Source organism: Pocillopora verrucosa, chromosome 3 (genome assembly GCF_036669915.1).
Source record: "Pocillopora verrucosa isolate sample1 chromosome 3, ASM3666991v2, whole genome shotgun sequence".
Classification (NCBI taxonomy): domain Eukaryota; kingdom Metazoa; phylum Cnidaria; class Anthozoa; order Scleractinia; family Pocilloporidae; genus Pocillopora; species Pocillopora verrucosa.
Genome location: NC_089314.1, coordinates 4,951,167 through 4,974,443, shown reverse-complemented (window position 1 = coordinate 4,974,443; position 23,277 = coordinate 4,951,167). Strand labels below are relative to the sequence as shown.

The 23,277-nt window shown below is 37.8% G+C and overlaps 1 protein-coding gene across 4 annotated transcripts; it reads left to right on the top strand.

The window, feature by feature from the left end:
• The first annotated feature begins 221 nt into the window (after nucleotides 1-221).
• On the top strand, nucleotides 222-10,910 carry LOC136279451 (uncharacterized). 4 transcript variants are annotated; one of them, XM_066163239.1, is made up of 6 exons: nucleotides 222-501; nucleotides 1,464-1,513; nucleotides 2,840-2,882; nucleotides 3,852-8,342; nucleotides 8,489-8,559; nucleotides 9,246-10,910. In XM_066163239.1, the coding sequence occupies exons 2-6, from the start codon at nucleotides 1,466-1,468 to the stop codon at nucleotides 9,645-9,647; spliced, it is 5,055 nt and encodes a 1,684-aa protein (XP_066019336.1). In that variant the 5' UTR covers nucleotides 222-501; nucleotides 1,464-1,465; the 3' UTR covers nucleotides 9,648-10,910. The 4 variants fall into 4 exon arrangements, with proteins under 4 accessions (XP_066019336.1, XP_066019335.1, XP_066019337.1 ...); XM_066163238.1 differs by having other exon boundaries at nucleotides 1,464-1,516; XM_066163240.1 differs by having other exon boundaries at nucleotides 1,464-1,516; nucleotides 3,215-8,342.
• The last annotated feature ends 12,367 nt before the right edge of the window (nucleotides 10,911-23,277 follow it).

The following is a 23,277-nucleotide window of genomic DNA, read 5'->3' as shown; positions in this document are numbered from 1 at the left end:
ATTCAACCCCGGAAGAGGTGGGGAAGCGGGGTTATCAGTTGCCGGTACCCAGACCTTCCACAGCTGAGCGGATGTAGCGTTGCAGTTGTGTCTTCCGTTGTAGTTATGTCCTCACACCTAATAACCAATAGAATGCGGTTTTACTTCTTCCAATCAAAGTGCGTTGTGAACGTGTCTTCTGCGTGTCACTTCCCAACTAGGGGAGGGATGCAATGCAAAATTGTGAGACTATCGTTAAGTTTTCCGCGCTCGAAGTTTGGGAATTTCATGGGCTATTCTTGTTTCATGGGCTTATCCTTGATGCCTTTTGGGACACTTCGGATTGTTGAAAGATTAATATTCTTGTTGCGTTTTTAAGCGCGAAGTATCAGTGAAATTTTCTTCGATACGTTGGAAAGGTTAGGAAGACGAGAATTTGACATTGCCTCGTAGCTTCCCTTATTGGTTTGGAGTGCGCTGGTGATCGAAGTTGTGCTTTTTTGTCGGAACTACTAAAGGAAGGTAAGGTTTCGGTTGCATTTTATGCTAGTATTTTGTTAAATTCAAATATTACAACCATTCTTCAAAGATCACGTTCAAGTTTTGGGCTTAATACTGTAGATTTCATGTGACAGCATGGCGAAGCGTGCGAGTGACTACTAACTTTGATTCATTGAATCCTTCAGTGTCGAGGGCTGATTTTTTTAGTTTGCGTGCGACATGTAAAACTAGATGTTACATAATTGAAAAACAGGGCAGATCTCGGTATTTCAATGCCCAAAAATGTGTGATTTTCTCCATCTCATTGTGCCTACAATGATGGCTATTATGGATACAGTGGAAGACATGTATTCATTGTAAATGTATGGGACTACGCAAAAATTCAACCTCTGGTATGGTTGATGTCAAATATCACATATCCTGGGAGGTTAACTCACCAACTGCTAACTCGTATGATGAAGATCTGGTCTCTTTCATAAAGGATAGGGTGCTGTCTCCCAATGCTCTCCAACAAGTAACAGTTGGGTTACAATATATTAAATCATTCTCTTTGCTCACCCAGAAGTGACAGAATTGCAGCAAAATTACTCTTCACTTAATAATTAGTGCTTTGCTATTTAAATCAGTGGCTGACATATGCCACTTTCTTTATTTTGATCAATTTAGAGTAAAGTCCCCTGTACCAAATTATAAGGAATATGATAATAATATGTATGTTATATGTTACCACATTATCCATACTTTTTCAGCTATGTGTCACACACATTAAAATGAAATAAACACTAATTCATGCAGAAATGAATACTTAATTCAATACAGACTATTGCCTACTATTAGCTCCTACATGTGTTAGCAAGAACTTGGTCTTGTTGGCATTCATTGTGAGCATTTGGCAATCTGTATATTAGTGGAGAAACTCTCTGCAACTATCTTTGCTAAGAAAATACCAATCCTTTCACCCTTACTAAATATCATTCATACAGGCATGGATGAGAACCAGCAGCAAAGCAAAGAAAACAAAAGTGCTGATGAGGTGGTAAGCTCTATTCTAAACATTTTCTTGGCGAATTATGCACTAGTTATAAAAAGGTATATGTTGTGCTTAATTTTTGTCCTTGGTATAAACATCATTTTCCTTTGGTTTTGTTAATGATATGAATGAAAAATGCATTTTGTGTAAAGAAAGATAAAATTTAGCTCCTAGCCTAAGTTATGATGAGATGATGTGTCACTATCAATTTGGCCTCTATTAAAAGTAAAAGAATTAAACTAAGGATAAAACTAAACCACAGCATACCTATACTAAACCCTCAGCCTATTTGTATCAATATTACTATTTTTTTCTGGTGTTCACCCAATAGATTCAATCCACTCACAGACAAATATGGCACCTGTGCATTTTACTATTACTCTTAGGCTAAGGCACTCGTAGAAAGCAATATTTCACAAAACAACAACATTATGTATGCAAGGTTTAAATTTTTCAGACCTTTACTGCTTGTTTTTATGAGTGGTTCCAGTATTTTCTTGCACAAAGAGTTCTGGTTGAATGTACCAGTCACCATGTTTTTTGGTATGGTGGTTTACAGTAATTGTTGTATGAAGTAACCTTCACCAATATTAATTTAGTGAACTTGTCACTGACAAAGAGCTAGTTCATGATTAGACATTGATCGTTTCATTAATTGCCATGCTCTACATTTATCATTGAAGTACTGATTAACTCCTTTGCCATCAGTAATTGCATTAAAGATACTGTGTTAGAAATCACAGCACTGTACCCCAAAATCTAATGTTGTCCTCAGCACAATCTCATTTTTTGAGCAAGGCAAAAGTAAAAATCAAACAAGACCACACAGACATCATCACAGAGACAACATTGCTATGTATAATGTTTATATAGTTAGTTACATAAAAGGTACTCTATTCATTAATTCAGTGTCAATACTCACCCTCGTAGCAGCTATAATTTTTAGCCAACTTGGGAAATAGTGGCCTAAAATGGACCCTTTTGGACATCTGAACTTTTAAATTTCCAGGGGAAGGTTCCCCAGACTTTGCCATCCAAGTGGGAATAAATGGCTGTCACACTGTCATTTTGAAGACACTTCCCATTGAGAAGAAGCATTATATGTGTTTACAAATTAGAAGTAAAGAAAAGTGAAAAAAAAATAGGAGAGTGACAGGATGGTATCAAAGACAGTGGTACAATTTTTTTTTGCAGGGGGGTCATTTTTTTATTTTTGAATCAGAGTTTTAGCCTAAGTATGTCTAAGTTTCTACACTTGTTGTTTAGTCTTGTGACTTCTTGCTTTAAGAAGTGAGGTAAAATTGTTTGAATTTGTTTTTTTCATTACAGCCACTTGAGTCTGTAAATGGAAAGAAAACACTGAAAAATGACGGTAAGGAATACATTGCTTGCACTATAAAGTATTGAAGTAATTTGCAACTCTCCATATTTGTTATTTGTAATTGACATGCTTTGCACAGGTGTTGTGGGGTTAGTGGAGAAGTTAACTGTATTTCAAAAATTAAATCACTTTAAATTGCAGTGAAAGCTATTACTTTTATAGTTATAAAAGTATCAAAGGTAACTTCTCTGAGAACCTTCTCCAGTGTCTGTGATATAGAAGTGTCCACTAAATATAGATTCATTTATTAAGAAATGTGGGAAGAATAGTATGCAACTGAAAATACAAGTAAGGACTGGAAAAGAATATTTATTCCTTGCTAGTAATCTCAGAACAGCTGTGTGGAGCTGGAAATTAACAGTGCTGGAATACAACAGTAAATCCTGCTGATAAACTGAGAACAGCTGTGTGGGGCTGGAAATTAACAGTGCTGGAATACAATAGTTAACTCCTGCTGAGAAACTGAGAACAGCTGAGAGGGGCTGGAAAATAACAGTGCTGGAATACAACAGTTATCCACTACTGAAATTCAGAAACAGGAAACTTTTAAATACTTTTGTGCAACAATATACTGAGCATGCAGTAATATCTTCCATTGCCTCAATTCCAGTTACTTGTAGAAAGGTCATCTCTGAACCATTAAATAGGATCTGTTTTACCCGTTATGGAAGAAAAAATCTTAACCCTTTAACCCCTAAAAGTGACCAGCTTCTAATTTCTCCTTACAATATCTCCCCTGAATCAAACATTGAGTTCATGAGAATAAAGGAAATGACCAACAATTTATAAATCTCTTGATTTTTATAAAAACTCTCTTTGTCAGGGCTTCAGGAAATGTATAGAGAACAGTATGGAGAATATGCATACTGAGGTGTAAAGGGTTAATCAATAAATGTATGTTAAAGGTAGCAATCTTCTATAACTATTACTTATTCACAAATACTATATTTTATTTAGCAGATTGTAGCTTCAATGGATGCCAGAAATATTTTTATGAAAAACTGGCAGATACAGTTTTGTATTGTACTCCAGGATATACATCTTTCCCAAAAGATGGTATTTCTTCAGAGAAGAATGAAAACTTAAATGCTTTCTTTAATCAGTATAAAAGACGATTTTTTGAACGACGTAGCCTGAAAAGACCAGTCTACACACTAAAACTTGACCAAGAAGGTAAGATTGTCCGTGACAAAAATGGTATCCTTGTTGTTTTGGTCAACAGTTATGTTCAAGGAGAGCTTAAGACTACAAAGCAACTTCTCTACAGAGAGGCTGTAGATGGTGTATTAAGCAGTTTACACTACATTAAAGGTGTCCTTGGAGAGGATACTTGCCTCCCTGGAGGGGTGAATGCCTTGAGTAGGCTATTCAATCAAAAATATGTATTTAAGGGTATTTTCAACCTTATTAGGGCCTTCTTGGCTCGATGCTCAACATGTCAGGTCAACAACCCCTTGCCAATGCGAGTGCTTCCCCCTCCTGTCCCCATTAGATCTTTTCGCCCCCATTCCAGACTACAGTGTGACCTTATAGACATGGCCCCAAAGAAGCACCGTAGTTTTATGCAGAATAATTGTTGGAGCTACCGTTACATTCTAACAGTCAAGTGCTGTTTCTCGAAGTTTTGTTGGCTGTTCCCGTTAAAAACAAAGTCTGCAGAAGAAGTGTATGCCATTCTGAAGGCCTTGTTCATCAAGGAAGGGTCACCTACTGTAATTCAGTCAGATAATGGTGGTGAATTCATTGGAGAGGTAGTGCAAAAACTTTGCAAAGAATTTGAAGTTTGCATGGTTCATGGTAGGCCACACCACCCACAGTCTCAAGGCCAGATAGAAAATCTCAACAAGCAAGTCAAAAGGTTACTTGCAAGGTTTTTACAACAGTTGCCTAGAGATCTTCAGGCCAATGTCTGGCCTTTACTACTCTCTGCTATTGCAGACCTTTTGAATTGCAAGTGGCACAGCACAATTAATGATGTGCCTTTTCGAATATATAAGAACCGTGAGCCTTCCTGCTTGGTGGACTACATCATCCCAGATGATAGTATGTGGACAGAAAGTATTGAAGATGGTTGCCTTGAGGATTATGAATTTTCATCAGAAGATTTCATTGAACTTGAGAGACATGGGGAAAGCACTTCCATGGATAAATCTAAATTAGAAGAGATAACAGAGGCCATCCTGCAAATTTCTTCTGAGACCATATTATTGTCTTCATTGGGTGTTTCAGCTAAGCAGCTGTCAGCAGCTGTTAAGAAGATAGTGCAAGGAAATTCACATTCTCCACCTTTTCACAGTCACAACAACATCCCACTTCAATCAGTGGATTCAGAGGCAGAATTCCAGGTAGAGAGCATCACAAAATACCTCTTCAACTTGAGTGAAGAATACAAATCTAAGATGGTGGATGTCCTTGAAGCAACAGAACACACCATTCAAAAGAATCACAAACGGGCTCTTAAGAGGGCTAAAGAGCGGGAATTTAAGGTGGGAGACAAAGTTCTCTTCCAAAATCCACGTTCAGAAGGATTGCATTTTTCAAAGCCAGATCCCTTTCAGCCCTTGAATGTTCTGGGGGTCATCAAAGAGGTGCGTCCTGGAGGAATGTTCAAGGTGGAGATAGAATGTGGAGAGCAATTGGTAGTTAAATCCATTTTTGGTGGCCAGATGGTTTTGTTCAAGGAAAAGCAGTGTGAACTTCCCCTTTGTGAAACACCCCCCAAGTTATCTTTGCTGAATATGCACAATTTCATTTCAGAGTTTGGCCTAACTGTGCGTAAGGAGATGTATAATCGAAGTCTAAGGTTGAGGAAAGTGGCTCACCATAGAAGTATTGATGATTTATTGAAGAGTTATTGTCAGGTTCTGGATTATGGACTCCTTGCCATGGTATCGTCGTTTTCTGACAGAGAGGAAGAAGAAGCTGTGTTTTACCAGAAGTTTGTAACTGGCCTTCAAACTTTACAGGCTTCGGGTTTTCAGTACTTTCTCTATGGTACAATCTTTTGGGAGAGAGACAGAAAGCAAAACCTGGGAAAGTCAATTCTAAGTCATCTCACCAGTTACGAGGAACACTCTGACTGCTTGTCATGCGTTGGAGAGCAAAAAGAAACTCCATGCTTTCATCCCTGCTGCCAGAATCTTGTGCTTCAGATGGCTGTTAACTGTGGGCTCTTCTGTGTAACAATAGATGGTTGCATTGTACCATCTGATGATAGTATAATGAAAACATCTCAGACAGCTCCAAAGGAAACCCCTCTGTTAAGTAGCCATACAACTGAGGCTAGTACTTCATGCCATGATAAAGACAGTATCAAAAGACCTAGCACCCAAGTCGGTGTTGATGAGCCAGTGTTCAATAAGGATGATCTGCTTGACCATACAAATGATGTAAATGTTGATGTTGGATCCAACAGATGCAGTACACCCCAAGGAAGTCTGAAAACCCATGAAGTCACCCTTGGTGAGCCATCCACATCATTGCTGTTCATGCCAGGAAGCAATCAAGGAATGCTATGGAAGCCAGCTGAGTTGAAGGACAAGTGTCAGCAACATCTAGAGAACATTGATCCTTACTGCAGTGAACTGGCCAAGTTTGTAATGCCCTTGAAGGGCTTTCTTGCAGCCATAAATCCTTCTCAAGATAATGCCACAGAAAGAAGTAACTTGAGGTACTTTTTAAAGATTATTGACAAGCATGCAAATAAAGATGTACAGAGCCAAGTGCGCCTAAGTAGCAACAATGGCAGTCAGGAGTGTATGCAAGTTCAAGGGTACAGCTCATTCTGTGGACTTTGTGCAATGAACAATGCAATAGGTTGTTCCAGGAAAGGACCTACTTTGTTCAATTTGTTTGACCTAGATTTGGCAGCAGACATCATTTGGTTAAAACAGGTTTGTGAAGTTGGCTGTGGATTTTCTGTACCTTTAGAGCCTATGCGGGGTCTTGATGGTGACTACAGTATTTTAGCAATGGAGGAGGCAGCAATTAGGAAGAACTGTACATTTCAAAGACTAGATTTACCCTTGAGGGCACTTGTGGATGGTGCTGCAATTAATTCCCTTGACCCCAGCAGTCTCCAGGAATTTTATTCCCTTCTTCTGGGATTGTTCCAGGCAGATGAGAGACCATCACTCATTGTGAGGACAAAGGAATATCACTTTGTTACTCTGCTCTTTAAAGCAGATGCAATTGTACTTCTTGATAGTCGCAGGACATCTGCTCTTCCACTGTCCCTTAAAGATGGCCTAGGTTACATTCAGAGAGAAGCATATCAGAACCCAGATTTTGCTGCTGTAAACCTTCAAGGGCCTGGAACTTATGGCAATCCTGTGAGAGTGAATGACTTGCCAGAAGTTAAGCTGCACACAAATTTTCATTGCACACTGGATGAGGTGTGGGATTTAAGCAGTACTATAAGTGATGATACCATCATTGCCACACTCCATGGACAAGTCAAAGCAAAAGATGTTCGTACCCTCAAGCCAGGTAACCAAATAAATGATGTCGTGATCAACTACATTGGTCCATTCTTAATGAGTCAGAAAAAGGATGTGTATGTGGCAAGCACCTTTTGGCTAAATCACTGCAGCCAAGAGCTGGGTCTTAAGGAAATGCTTAGGTGTGATTTTCACAAGTATGAAAAGTTTATATTTCCTGTTCATTGCCCTGGTCACTGGTGGTGTGTCTTAATAGACAGGCCAATGAAGTTGTATGGGGAATTTGACTCCCTTTGTAAAGATCGAAGGAGTGATTATGTTTTTCAGGTCTTGTGCAGGGAATTCAAAACTGCAAATATTGATATTTCTTCATTTCGAAGGTTAAGTCAGGAGGAAAGAGAAAAGTTGCCTTCTCAAGGACAGAATGTTTTTGACTGTGGTGTCTTTGTCTTGGGTTTTATCAGTGCATTTGTCAACAACTTGGAAATGAATTTCAGCTTAAGGGATATGCCATTCCTGCGGAATTCATTTGCGAAAATTATCATGAATGGGCAACCAGTATGTGACATTAAAAATTGTCCCAGTACCCAAGAAAGTTGTCATCCAGCTTGTGAAGAAGGTGGCCATGGAAGTGTCCTTGGGCTAGTTGGTTGCTCTACCATTGAAACTATGAGATGTAGGGGTCAAGAGAATATTTGCAGTGACAAAGAATCTGGAGTAAGTGGTACAGGACTTATACATTGTGCTGGTGAAAACAGCAGTGCAAGAATAGGTGAAGATGGAATTAAGAAATGCAGAACAGGAGTGAGTCCATTTAGTCCTGACAAAACCATGGAAGAGGTTTCTGTTGGTTTTGGTGTTGCTTTTCCTGGTAAGTATGAATTAGGGGATTTTGAGAAGGATTATGAAGATATGGAAGATGATCCATTTGTTGTCCCCCCTCCTCTTCTGCCATTAGACATTCAACTACGGGACAAAGACACAGAGTTGTCAAATGAAAACAATATTCAAGGTAATTAATATGTTGACCATTTTCACTCTTTGTCTCTTTGTTTTTGTAATATGAATTTTTTGCTATATTGTTCCATAATTATTCATCTCTATAAACCTTGTTTTTTTGTTATTTGCTAAAGAAAGCATTGTTGTGCCTTTTTACAGCCAGTGAACCAGATGATGAAGATTTGGTCTTGTATGAGCTCCTCAAGCCTCCTTATGATGCTTCTCACGAGGTATGCAGAATTTGTGAGTGATCTGTGGTTTTCTTCTGCTTGGGTTTTCTCTTACATTATTATTATTATTATTATTATTATTATTATCATCATCGTCATTATCATTATTATTATTTTTACCACTGTTGTTGTTGTTGTTGTTGTATACTATGCAGAGATGTTCTTGTAACATGCCCAGTAGTTTAGGGGAATATCATTATTATTATTACTATTATTATAATCATTTTATATTATGCAGAGATGTTCTTGTTAACATGTCAAGTAGTTTAGGGGAATATCATTATTGTTCTTATTATTAAATTATTATTATTATTATTATTATTATTATTATTTTAGTACTATTACTTTTGTGTTTTGTTTCCCTTTGATGACTAGTTTTGGATGTTTTTTATTGCCTTGTGTCTGCAATGAATTTTAAGTTAAATTATTATAAATACATCTAATGATTAATAGTCCTTTAATTGCTAAATTTGTTTGTTGGGTTAACATAACGATGTGGTTGTTTTCATTGTCCCTTGAGTTAATTTATAGCATATCATCATTAACATACTGATACTTGGTAAGTGGTACTTACCCGATGAAATTAAGCCAAATGTGCATTTTAATACGAATTTGGTGAAGACAGTCTTTCACAAGCCAAGTGTCATTAGATTTTCTTTCCTAATGGAGACTGATTTTCTTCACAGCTTCCAACCCTACAGATGCTCTATTCTAAAGAAGAAAGGAAGGTATTCCAAGGCCTTAACCCCATCACTGAGCAATATCTTTTCAAACTAAGGAAGGAGAAAGGGATAAATGTTCCAAGAGGGTGTTACCATGCAGTGATGACAACAGAAGAAATGGTAGATTTTGATTACTGGAGGCAGGTAAGGAAGGGGAAGTCGAGACAAAGATTTTTCCATTACAGGTGGGATAGAGCCTTCGAAGTTTGGACCAAGGAGACCACAGAAGAGTTGATAGATGTGGCAAGTATCTTAGAGCGAGTTGATAGTGATGGATGGGTCTTATTGAACATCACAGAACAGTATCACTATGAAATGTGGAGAGACTGGAAATGGAGGCAACTTGAGGAGAAAGACCTTTTGTAATTTTAAATAAAATCAATAAGGCAAGCTATTTGGCACAGTGTAATACTAATAATTAACCCTTTAGCTCCCATGTGTGACCAAGACAGAATTTCTCTTTACACTATCAATACAATATCAAGCAGACAAGTGATGAGAATGAAGAAAATTATTGATAAGGGGATTATTAGTTGATCCAATACCAAATTCTCAAAACTAACATCACAAGAACTATATGGCAGACAGTAAGGAGAAATACTAATGAGATCATGGGAGTTTAAGGGTTAAACACTTAATGGGTCATGTGTTCATTCTAACAGTTTCAATTGGGTTTTGAAGCATGCTTAATTCAAGTCATATCCAAAATTCCCTTGCTCCACATTGTGAATTGTACTTAGACATGGCCAGAGAACATCAACAGAGAATGTGACCTCTTAAGCATGTTTGCATCAGACCTATGAATTTGTCCACAAAACTTCCTTTGGAATTGTTGAGTTCCAGAGTTTCACATCTAGTGCATTTCCAGAGCAGTAGAATTTAAAAAAATTGACACAAACATTTAAATTGCAAAGAATTTATTTAAAACCTTTATGTTTACAGCAACCCACATAAAAAGAAATCTTACCAACAATTATGAATGAATTAGTGAATAAAATAGCCTTGACTCCTCAATCTGGTGTCAACTGCTTTATTTTATTCAAAAGTATATAAGGGTAAATTGGAGAGTTACTTACTGTGATCTGTGAAATAATATTGAATAATTAGAGCCAAACAGTTGCAAGTAAGTATGAAGGTAGAATGGATTTATGGTATATTAGTGCACTATGGTCCACTTTAAATTTCACAAATTCCAAAAAAACTATTTCACCTGAAGTTATTTGCTTGAATTATTTGTAGTGAAGATGTTTATTTCCATAGAAGTGTTGCATGTTCAAGTACAACTGGAGCAGTTTTTTTTTTAACTATCCATTTGTGTTCGTTAAATGAGCAATTTCAGCTTGAATTTTTAGTTAGATTAATTATGGATTGCACATGTTGTGTGCACAAGTGTTTATTTGTTGCAAACACTTACAGTGTATCCTATTTATCAAGAGAATTTTGTCAACAAAGGACATCATAGCAGGAAAAAGGTAACCAAAATTTGTATGAAACATTAAAAAAGGAACAACTAGCGTGATTTTACTTAACCCATGAAACAGTATGTAAACAAACCTGTATGACACCAGCGGCATGTTTGATTGTTGGATCACCCCCATGTTGTGTGTGGAAAACATGACATAAGCCAAAAATTTTGTAACGCATAGTAGTCTATGATCAATTTCATTGGTTGGATAAAATCACTCTATGTTCATCTACAATATCTTGTCGAGAAATAAATTATGACAGAGCTTTGCCTTAGCATGAGCATGAATGATATTGCTCAATTGTCTTCTTTAGTGAGGCATGTAATTGATGAGGAGAAAGTAATACCTGTTTATTTTGTCATCTGTTAAAAATTTGATTAAATCTGAATTACTTAGGGTTGGTTTTCTTTATTTCCTCATATAGGCATCTCACTTTTTGGGCAGATGTCTCTCTGGAATGAAATTTATTTTTTTCCATTTTCATCTTAATTGGAAAGGCCAAAAAATACAACAACAAAAACCACATCAAGTCTAATATTAAGGCGACAAAGTCTCTGTGAACCAGTTTAATTGCAGTATTACTCAGAGTGCTTTTCAATTGAGTACTGTGAAACCAAAACCAAAGTAACTGCAATGGCCAGTCAGAAAAAGGGAAATATCACATGGAACCAATCAGGACTCAAAGTAAATACATGCAAATGGCCTGAAGTGCAGAAAAATGCGAGGAACAAAGTTATGATTGATTTTGGGTTTGCATCTGATTGGTTGAGAGGGTGGCACAAGATTTCTGGGCCAATCACAGAGCATACTTGGGCAAAACCATCACAATCTTGGATTACTTTTGACACTCAATTGAAAATTGCTCTATCCAAAGCAGTTCCTTGCTTTTCTTTTGAGGCATATATTATGTCTCTCAAAGGGGACAGTGGGTTTAATTCACATTTGAAATCCAAATTCAAAGAATTTTTAGCACACTTTAACAAACGTGGGTGACACTGCCATAGGTTCAATTTTTCTAGGTTCAAAAAATTTTAAAGTAGTCTTTTGAGTTTCGTTCAAGATTGCAATTGAAAATAGAGAGAACCTTCAAATTCTCACACACTGGTAGAACTTCCAGTGCAGAATCAACATTTTCTTGATTGAGGGTATGTACATTTCCTCCAATTTCCAGAACCCTAAGAACATAGGAAAAAATGTATGAATAAATTATTAACTTGCATTGAGATTATTGTCAAGTGATTACAACCCCCTGAAAGTAAATAGAGAAGATCTACGTTTTCTCGTCTTTGTGTCGTTCGTTTCGCTAAGGCAGAGAATCATTCAAGGAGTCAGAGTTATACCATTCCATATGATTTTAGGGACGAAGGTGATAGCACGCTCACAACACGCTTCCAATCGAAAACAAAAGAAACTGGCTATAACGCTTGCTGAGCATGCTAAAACACACTTTGCTCATGCTTTTATTTCTTATAACACTCTACAAAAAATAAAGCTTGCGCCGTTGAACAGTGAAGCGCGAGCAGGCAAACACGCAAAGCGTGTTAACCTTCGAATACAAAAGCTAGCGTAATAGCGGGCACAGCATAGTAGCGTGTAACCCGGTGTGCAGCACGCATGTTAACTGAACCTAACGCTTAGTCATTACACAGTCAATGTACTCTCATTCTTACGGTAAAAAACCGAACCTCCCATCGGTGTTTATATCGTAAAAAACAAAGTTGAAACATTTGGCCGCGAACGAGTTGCAAGGATTCAAGGCAGACACTTCAATTACTTTTTTTTATGTGGAGTGGTTACTTTTGATGATATTTGTAGTATTTTGAAGCACAAAATGTAACTCAGTGCCAGACGAATTGCGCCGATCGCGTAAACAACCAAACATGTGCAAGATATTCATAAAGCGCCATAACATATAGCCGGTAAAGGCCGAAACATTTGCGTAAAAGTTTATTCCATCGGATGACCAGAGCGATTTTTAGGGGATGATAAACAAAATCAACAGTAAGGAACAATCCTGTTTTCAACAACTCTTTGTTTCTGGGAGCACTACGACTCTCAAACGATTGTTTTCTCTTAATCACGCGCTCAGTCAAGTGCCTGAAACTCGATTCAATCAATGCAGTAAACAATTTGCGAAACGGGAACTTATATAAGATAACGTGATGGTGTATAACTTTTGAAGGCGTTAAAATTCATTTGTCGTACCATTATTTACCATTGTTTACCATTATGTAAGCTTGCCCATCACAATGAAGTGCTATTGAGTTCAAGAGGAAAACATTTGGATGAACGGCAGAAATATCTAGCTACGTTTTACTTTAGTGTGTCCTCCTGTGTAAACTTGCACGCTAAGCGTAACATCGATCACGCTTTTCAAACCGAAACAAAGACCAAGCGTGCTAACTTGACCAAAACGAAACAGTGTGTACTTGTTGTTAAAAAATAATATATGCACATATTAAACACGCTAAGCGTGTTGTGAGCGTGTTATCACCTTGTCCTTGAAATTATATGGCGGGTCACATTTGTCATTTGGAGGCAATTTAAAACGAGGAGTGCGGCTGTAGCCCTGTCGGCCACTTCCCCTCTGCGACGAAGATCTTGATTAAATCTCCTAAAAGAGACGTCTGCGATTTTTGAGATTTTCAAAAGAGACACGATTTTAAACCAGCCAAAACTTTTCTAAACAAAAAACAAACAGAAACAAAGCAGATACTACCCTTATAAATTAGCTTTGACAGAGCCTCAACAGAGCAAGGTTGCTGGCTCTTTCGCTGTGCGGGTACTTGTGGGGTTTTCACCATCCTGTTATGTCATGCTTACGAGCTCAGATAGTCTAAAGAGAGCGTAAAGGCCATCTACGACTGTTACGTATTTTCTTACTTTTCGCGCGTATTTTTAGCCTTGACGCTTTGTTTGTCATCTAAAATTTCAACCCCTATCCAATCGGGATGATAGAAGCAAATAAGTTCAATTGTATACCTCAGATTCTCCAGACTTTGCCGGTTTGATGCCAAGACATTTAAAATGGCAGCCATGTGGCAAGTACCTTGCAGCGATAACTCTTCGACGTTGGGTTGTCGAGCGAGGAGCTTTGCCACTTGTACAGATGTAACATTGTTACAGTCACTGATATCCAAATATTTCAAATCGTGACATGAAAGTGATTCCAACACCTAAAAAAAAGACAGACAACGCAATCAAAAGGCAGGGCCAAGATAGTTTATAAATTCGAGATTCGAATTATCACAAGATGGTGTCACCTTGTGACCAGACGTTAATAAGGGGAGGAGGAGGGGAAGATGTGATGTTCTATGCTATATTTCATGGCGAATAAGGTGGCCTGATCGAGAGACAAAAGAAACAAAAATAAACAAGATATAATAGAAGTAATCAAAGATTATGAGAGAGCGTTAGATGCCCCAAATTCAAATTACTTTTCATTTCATTCATATTCATGCCTGAAATTGACAAATTTTAACGTCTGCTTTACTGCATTTGTGGCGTTCGCGTTGTTGATATCCGCGCTTTTGCTGTTATAAATAAGGATATTTAAGTCTAGCGTGAATTAATTTCCCGTGGAATTTCCTTGTTTTATTGCTAGCAAGTAGAGCGATTTTTATATGCTGCAACTGTTTCGACTGTGGTCTCGGGTCTGTTGCGTGACAGCTTCAATGTCCGTAAAATTTATATAACTTATATAATAACAGATAAGCTAACATGGTTTGATGCTACTCTGGTTTACAGATTTAATGAGTGTAACCGAAGAAGTTACAATTCATAGACCTAACGTTTCGACACTCCTGTCTAGTTTGAATAGCCACAACGTTAAAGTTGCTCAAAAACCTTTTCAGACTTTGGGGCATATTTTCGCCAGACCCAAGGATCCTGACGATGGCGGTTTGCTTCCTGACGGCTATTTACACTTCGTCAGAAAAAAAAGGCCGCTAATTAGTGATCATATAAAACGACCTCTTGTTGCATCGTTTAGATCACCTTTGATGAAGGCACTAGACAGGAGTGTCGAAACGTTGGGTTTATGGATTCTAACGTCTTCGGTTACATTCATTAAATCTGTAAACCAGAGTAGCATCAAACCAAGTCTGATTGTCCACCTGAACTTTAATATATTTTAACAGATAAGCTATTTACATTAAACTTCCATGATGCAAAACATTTTTCTTTTTACCGATAATATTCACAGTGTGGCAAAACTTTTTTCGGTAGAATTATATATTTTTCTATGGGCAGTGTTCCAAGCTTGTTATATCTTAGTAACAAGATATATTAGAAGTAATCAAAGATTATTGGAAAGGGTTCAGACCACAGGCAACCGCAAACGAACGCAATAATAGGCTAAGCTCAAAACTCCCGTTTGGTACTAACCTCATCGTTAACAGCTTGATTAAGGGCAGAAAGTCCCACCATTTCCAGACTGCATCTCTGGTGCAAAAATTCCTGGAGTAGTTTGGAGGATGTCAGTCCGCTCGCAATAAACAAGGTTAATACCGATCAGTCCCATCGGAATGAATTCGCAGAGTTCTTCTCCACTTATATTCGTACAATAAATGTCCAGGCTTATCAGTCGGACCATATCCTTCAACGGTGCAAAGTTACTTACTTTGACACAGAATCTAAGGCTGAGAAATTTCACGTGAGTGATGTTAGACCATATGCCTTTGTTAGGAATGTAGGTCATCCTCCTCTCGAAACATCGGAAGTCAAGAAGCGTAAATGGCCTTTTAGTAGAAACCAAAATTTTGTAAAATGTTCTGCATGTTAAAGACACATTTACAAGATCCGAAGTTGAAAGAATGTTGAATAAAGCGAGAAGGCAAACGTGGGGCAAGCGGTCAATTGTCGACAATCTTTACCTATAATGTTGAAACTTTGCCGATTAAACCTGTATTAGCGGTCGGAATGACTGTATGGCCGATTATTTAAGGTTGACTGCTTAGGTCAAGACAAAAGAAAAAAGCCCTTATGACCCCTTCAAGGTTGACCGCGGTGACCACTTGATAAAGGTGACACAAAGAATAATTAGAGGAAATCAAAACTTAATTCGACAGTTGACCGTTTTATAAAGGGTGACTGCCGCTTAAAAGGCATAGGTCGCACTTGGGCAAAGGTTCTATCTTGGGGAATTTTCAGTTTCGCTTTCAAGTAAGAGTTATCATAATTCAAATTCTGCGACCCACTTTTCCTTGAGTGACATAGCGTTAGGATTTATATCTTTTGAACGAAAAACAAATTAGCTAAATGCCGACACTTTTGCTGAAAAGGGTTTCCTGTAACCCAAGGCGAAATTCCAGGATTGTGCGATACACTCCTGTACGCAAAGTATCCGATCAAAGCTGGCAAAATTCAAGACAACCTAATCAGAGAAACTCTGGTTTCAGTGACTGTTGAGGTATCAAAACCACTTCAAATATTTTTCGTCGTCAGGGGGTTTAAAATATACGTCTTCGGAATTCCTGATTTCCTTTTAGCACATTAAGCTTACTTTAAACCGAAATTTTTGAGCTGATTAGTTTATTCTTGCATGGGAAAATAACCGAGATTGCATCGGTCTTCTGTTACTTTTTTCGATGATTGTGAATACCGGGACCCTTTGTCACTTCACTTCCTATTTTTTACTCAACAAAGTTTCCAACCTCTTTTCATTGCCACACCAAAGCCCTACAGCGTCTCTGATGTTTTTGCCGATTTTCCAATAAACTAGGCAAATTCCTGGATAAATTCCGAATAGAAAAGTTAGGGTGCAATTTGGAAAAGTGTCTCCTTGACAGATTTTGACCGCAAAACTTTGCCAAGTGCGATCAATTCGCAGATGTGAGAAAAGTCTTTGTGCCGTTTGCCGACAAATAGTACTTCTTTGTTCTGCTAACTGAAAACTCACTCGCGATCACGTATGGTCCATAATCTAAAACCAACTTCGCCGAACAACTGCTGTTCTGCTCGCCTGTTTTTTTTCAGGTAAGAAACATTTTCTATTCAACTTCTATGATCACGCAACGGTGATCGTACCCCATTATACGAAACCTAAAGGTTTTGTAGCTGGAAATCTCTCCCATGGAGAACTTTGTAACAGCCTGGAATACGATACATCGTATTACAACTTTTTTATGACAAAACGACTATTGCGAAAACAATTTAGTTCTAGAGGTTATTACTTTTATTCTTAAACAAGAAAAATAATATTGTAGCTGACTAGTTAAATCGCGAACTTTTCAAAACTCATCCTTTGTTGAATACGGTAAAGAGTTTTGATCGACGAAAGCACGGCAATCTAAGTTTCAGTTTATTACATTGTCCGCTGTTGTCATTAGCCGTTTGAATTTCCACGAGTATAAGCGTTGTTCGGGTATCCTCGCTGATGATATTTCAGATGATTTGCAGGATCCTTGAAAGAAATGAATCAGTGGTAAACAGTCATTCATTTAATGGGCTACAATCTCTGACAAAAGTCTTTGAAACACTTCGAATCCTTCCGGCTTCCTGCCCATTGCAATGTTGCCTAACACAATCTAAGTGAGACTCCATGTTAGTTACCGCACTAACACCGCAAGGTACGAGGGGGAGGTTAGTCCTATCTTGAGAACTGTGTTCCAACACTTTTTCACAGATTGTGGATTCTCTATCTCCGGATGCTTAAGGGCCTATTTACACGGTACGTCAGAGTTTCTCGCATGCGACAAGCTTACGACAGGCCAACTACAGACTTGTGTCGTGTGAATCAAACCAAAACTCGCGATCGCTTACGACTTTCACATGCGACACAAAAATGTCGTAGGCTTTGAAAACATTTTCTAAAACGCTGCGACAATCGTAACCGAATTCGACAGAAATTACTTAATATATTGTCACAAATTTCTAGGGGAAGGGGAGGAAGGCGAAGTTTTCTTGCGTCAAAATGTCGACAATACACAATCGAGCACAACTTTTTAAAATAGCCGTCATGAGGACCATTTTATGACGAATGCCAGACAAAATGGCATTTGAAATTGTACGCGATTTTTGCAGGGAGTAAATAAAATGTCGTGCGCGTGTAATTGGTCCTAGCCTGTCTTAAGGTTACTTCTCACCTTCAGAGACTGAAAAGATCGATTTTTCTTTTACTAGACTAAACTGAATTCAAACTTTCAACCTAACGTTTCCTTTAACAAAAATTCCGAAATCTTTAAAAGCACCCGAGTTATTAAGAAAAACGCATTTTCAAAAAAAAGTTGATAAATCAGGAAGGTGTCATAATCTTGGACCCTGGGGAAATTTTCGCGGCAACCGCTCATGTTGAGGTTCGATTTTAATGTTATTTCCATATTTTGTTTACAGCGCGCATTTGACAAAATTCACACATGGAAAGCTCTTTGTTTATGGAAATATATTTGATTTCGTGAAAGCGACTGGTAATGGCGGAGCTCGACGTTGGCGTCCAGATTTCGATCTAAGAAGTCGCCGTCAACTAAAATTGGTAAAATTTCCGCACAGCCCCATACTATTGTAAAGCAAATCTGTTTTCCCAATGGCAATCTATTGTTTTTGTTATTGTCTTCTCTATCCAAAAACTGAATGCATAATGTGCGGAAATTTTACCCCAAAATTTGCCATAAATGATGTTAAAACGAGGTTTCCTTTTCGTTACGCAAGTACCAGCCTTGTTACAAAGACATTAACAATTGCCTCGAATCGCAATTTTGAAAGCTGTATGTCGATTCGTTGTCTTGCTCCTCAGCACATTTTGCGGTTTTTCCATTTTTTGCCGCGGGTTTTTTCTTTGCCCTTCGCAACTTTGCACATTAATGTGTCGTCCTCCTCAACGCTCCACTCAGCGATCGAGATAAGCAAAAAAGAAACGTGCCTGCAATGAGTTACTTTCTTGGTTAATCTTGATCATCGTCATTGACGCCAGGAGGTTCCGTTGTCCTATTGGTTTGCGGTTTTCAGGAGGCAAGCGGATAATCACCTGGCGTGACGCGGTTGTTCGCGAGCCTTTATGAACTAAAATCTCGCATTTGATTTTGGGAGGAGTACAACCACTTTGAGCGAATTTATGGGGTATACAGATTTGACCGATTTTCGTCAAATTTCGCCAAAACATCTTAGGAATAATGTCAAACAAAAGTGTCTTGGGAAGTTTTGATATCTGAAATATTTATCCCGTGGCTTCCATTTACGCAACACGACTTGCACATTTTTAGTTATTCCAACTTTAGATGCCAATATCTAGACAACCAATTAGAATATCAAAAAAGCCTATTACACTTTTGTTGACTGATGCCTTGTGAATAGGACTGTGTAGCCAATTAGTTTCGTGCTGCAGCATCCCATACGCGATAAATTTAAAATAGAAGACCCTTCGGTCGTTTCAACGCCTTACCGGATCCTGACACTTCCTTAAAAGAAAAGTTGCTTGAAGTCTATTTTTATCGCAAACTGCATTTATAAAGCTTTCTTCTGATATATCGTTTTGCTAGGATTGTAGTGAAACTGGTGCGCGAACGAATTTTTTCCCGAAGGACACCCGCGAAGGGAAGTAACCTTAAGCTTGTCGCATGCGATTAAGTCGTACCGTATATATCGGCCCTAAACACACAAAATTATCCATGACTTTTATATATCGAAGTGAATACTCTGATACATCCTCTTATGTTTTTCTTTATATGCCTGGGAGCCGAGCAAACTGATAACTACCCATATTCTCATCGTTCTCTTTAAAATAGAATTCTTGATCAATTTTTGCTGAGTTGGCTACCATGGCCCGAGATGGAGGATCACGTGGTGAGATAACTAATTTTCTTCTCTGCTGTCCTGAGAAGGTTTCCTATACTTTCAGAATAGAACAGAATTCTGGGCTACCCTAACAACTCAACAGGAAATCGTCACTTTTAAATTAAATGTTCTAAGGGAGTCCTTGAAATTGCTTGGAGGTTTATCGCCTATCATGAATTAAAAGCAGTGAACAAGGCTGTAATGAATTACACACAACTCCAGATGAGGGTTTCTGGTGTAGTGAAGTACTGGTGCATTTCATCCCTGAGACGCAATCAAACTACTGTTTTGTCACATTTAACATACTTTAAAAATTAATAATCGATGACTTAGATGTCATGCATATCAAAGAATTTGGCACGGAAAGAGGTACTCTCATTAATGGTTCATGTGCATATTCCAGGATGAGCTTTATTGTATCTCTAGTGTGAACATTGGTGGTGATATTTTTGAGAAAGGCCATCATTGAACGGTCATGTTTACGGGTTTTGAAAGAAACATTAAACCACAGAGGCCCAGGGCTAAACAGCTTTCGTAAAAGTTTGTTGTATATTGATATTACTGAGTGATACATTTCTTATGTTTGAAGAGCATGTCATTAACATGGCCTGGCTTGAAAGGGAAATAGTTATGGAAGAGGAACGGGAAAGAGGAAGAGAAGAAAAAGAAAAGGTGATGAGCAAACGCAAGAGAGGAACAAATAAAGAGAGAAGAACAAAGAAAGAGAGAAGAACGAGAACAGAGAAGAACGAAGAAAAAGAGAAAGGGAATGGAAAGCGCAACAGGAGAGGGTAAAAGGTTAGGAAGAAAAAGAGAGAGACGTCAAGAGATGAGAGGCGCGGAGTTAGAGAGAGGAAGAGTGGGCGTAACGGCAAAAGAAAGGACCCGGGATGAAATTAACAGAGGAAGAGATAAGAGAAGAGGTAAATGTACAACCAAGCATTAAGCAAGTGTTGACTGACTGTAAAAGGTCCCATTTCAGTGGCATGTCTAACAAGTCCCTGGGCTTCTTTCCAAGTGACCCTTAAATGATAAGATTACACACAGCACACGATTGTAGTGAATGTGTAGAAGAAGTGTTGCGTTTAATCATATCTATCTCGCTCACATATCTAGAGAAAACACTTTGGTTGAAGGAGACAAATCTTACAGTTTTAATTTGATAGCTATGGCAACATCAAAATCTTGTGAAAGATAGTAGGAGAAAGCATTGTAGGAACGGGTCAAATTCTGGTACAGGTATTTCATGAAGACGAATAATAAATGTATACACTACTGTTGGTGTGTCTGGTGCCAAAAGATTCCCTTTTGTCTAACCCTGACCCAAAAGGTTTTATCGTTTTGAGTCTAAGGTGAGGCCAGATGATGCTCACCTGAGGCCGGACTTTTAATTGGGACTGTGTTTTTTTCCGGCTCTACTCAGAGAGGTTAAAGTTACAGGACATTTTTCTGGAAAACTTCCCTTCCCTCTTATTTGGACTGCAACAACATTGTGCTTGTCACTGTAATTTTCTCAGTTATATTTTTATTCCAGTTCGGGTGTCACAAGTGTCGAGGGTTGGTGCCACGTACGTGCCGAATGCCCAACGAGACGCGGCCCCGTTGTGCCCCACCAAGATCAAGATCAAGGAAAAGAACTGATAGTTAATAATTATCATTTTCACGCCTCTCTTGACAATGTAAGATTTCACTAATAAGTTTAGTCAGTTATCTTACATTGCCAAGAGGTTTATTTTATACTTTAATACTAATATTCAATTAATTAAAAACGTACACGTGATTTATCAGTATTATAAATTTAATGTATATTGTTTCTTTTTTTATTTTTACGTGATCGAAAGACATTAAATATTTGGAAGAGAAACTTAAAACTTGTCCTTTGCTTACATAGATTTTTCTTTTGTTACGCCCTACTAAGTGACTCTTGATGTCATGTCAAGTTCGTCATTGGTTCCACAAGTAAACAGACACCATGCACTAAACCCTTTAATTATTCTGTTACGGTGAATAGTACCCGTGGGCCTCTTCGTAGATGTTCACTTTGCTTATAACGCAAAGATAATCCATAGTTTGCCGTCAATGTATGCACATGCATCTGTGTATACAGAGACTTCTGGGGAAATTTCTCATTGCCTGAAAACATTTTTAACGCTAAACTGACTTAAATTCCAAGGGTGTGAGGAATATGCAGACCCTTTTCAACAATCAGAACATCACAGTGGTAAAACATAACACCAAAACTTGCAGACTGATAACTGATATTTTATAGGGAAGGCTACATTCTCTTTGCCAGCAAAATAATCTCCTCAGACTCAGTGATATTTGTCGAATAATCCCCAGGCTTTGTGCAGGGGATTCTACAGTGTACCGGCTAAATTATTGACCTCACCCGAGGGTAAGCTTTCATTGAATGTGGAATTCTCAAAAAATGAAACAAATTCTGACAATTTATCCAGCGAGTAGAATATATCTTAACATACCAAATCCAATCTTCACCCCAATTTTCCATTTTCTCATTCAACTCTAAACACACGTGGTTAATTGTGACAATTTCCTACAAGTAGATAATATCACAACTTTTCTATATCCAATCTTTACCCCGATTGTCTCAATTAACTTTAGAAAAACGGGTAAATCGCGAATTCGAGTGGTTAAGATCATAACTTGCAATATTCAATCTTTACCCTGATTTTCCATTTGTTCAATGAATTCTAGAAAAACGGGATAAGTTCTGACAATTCGTTCACGCAAGTGGAATATTACCTTAGTTGTCATGTCAAATCTTTACCCCAATTTTCTTTGTTTTAATGAATTAGTTCTAGAAAAACAGGGTAAACTCTGAGAGTTCATAATACCCTTAGCCCATATTCCATCCTTCACTCCGAGTTTCCAATTTTGCCATATCAAATCTTTACCCTTATTTCCATTTTTTTTCGTTTATTAGAGACAAATAAGGTTAAATCTTACAATTAATCCCACATGTAGGATACATCATAGCTTTTCATAGTCAATCTTCACCCCGATTTTCCGTTTCTTGAGTAAATTCTGGAAAAATGGGGTAAAATCTGAGTATTCATCCTTTAAGTGGAATACATCCTAACATGTCACATTCAATCTTTGTCCCGGTTTTTTGCTTTTTTTCCCAGAATTCTGTACACAATGGGGTAAAAAAAGGACAATTCATCCTACAAGTGAAACATATCCCAACTTGTTATGTGTAATCTTTACCCGATTTCCGTTATTTTCAGAGAATTCTAAAAAAAACAATTCATCTCATAAAAGAATGTATTCTAACGTGCCGAATTAATTTTTCAATGAATTCTGAAAACGGGCTAAATTTGTCCATTCATCTTTAAACTGCATAAATTATAACTCGGGACATCCTATTTTTCCATTTTTTTTTTCTAATTAATTCCAGAAAAAGGGGGTTAATCTGAGAATTGGTCCCATAAGTGGAATACATTTTAAGTTTCCATATCCAATCTTCAACCCGGTCTTCTATTTTTATTCAATGAATTCCAGAAAAAAGGGTAAGTTATAAGAATTTATAGCGTAAGTGGAGTATATCCTAAGTTGTCATATTATCTTGACCCCGACGATTTTCCTTTTTTAATGATTAATTCAAGAAAAAAGGGTAAACGTCTGAGAATCCAGGCTACAACTTCCCAAATGCCATCTTTGCTCCGATTTTCATTTTTTTTAGTGAATTCCTAGAGAACAAGGGTAAATTCTTAGAGTTCAGCCCGCAAGTGGAATGCAAC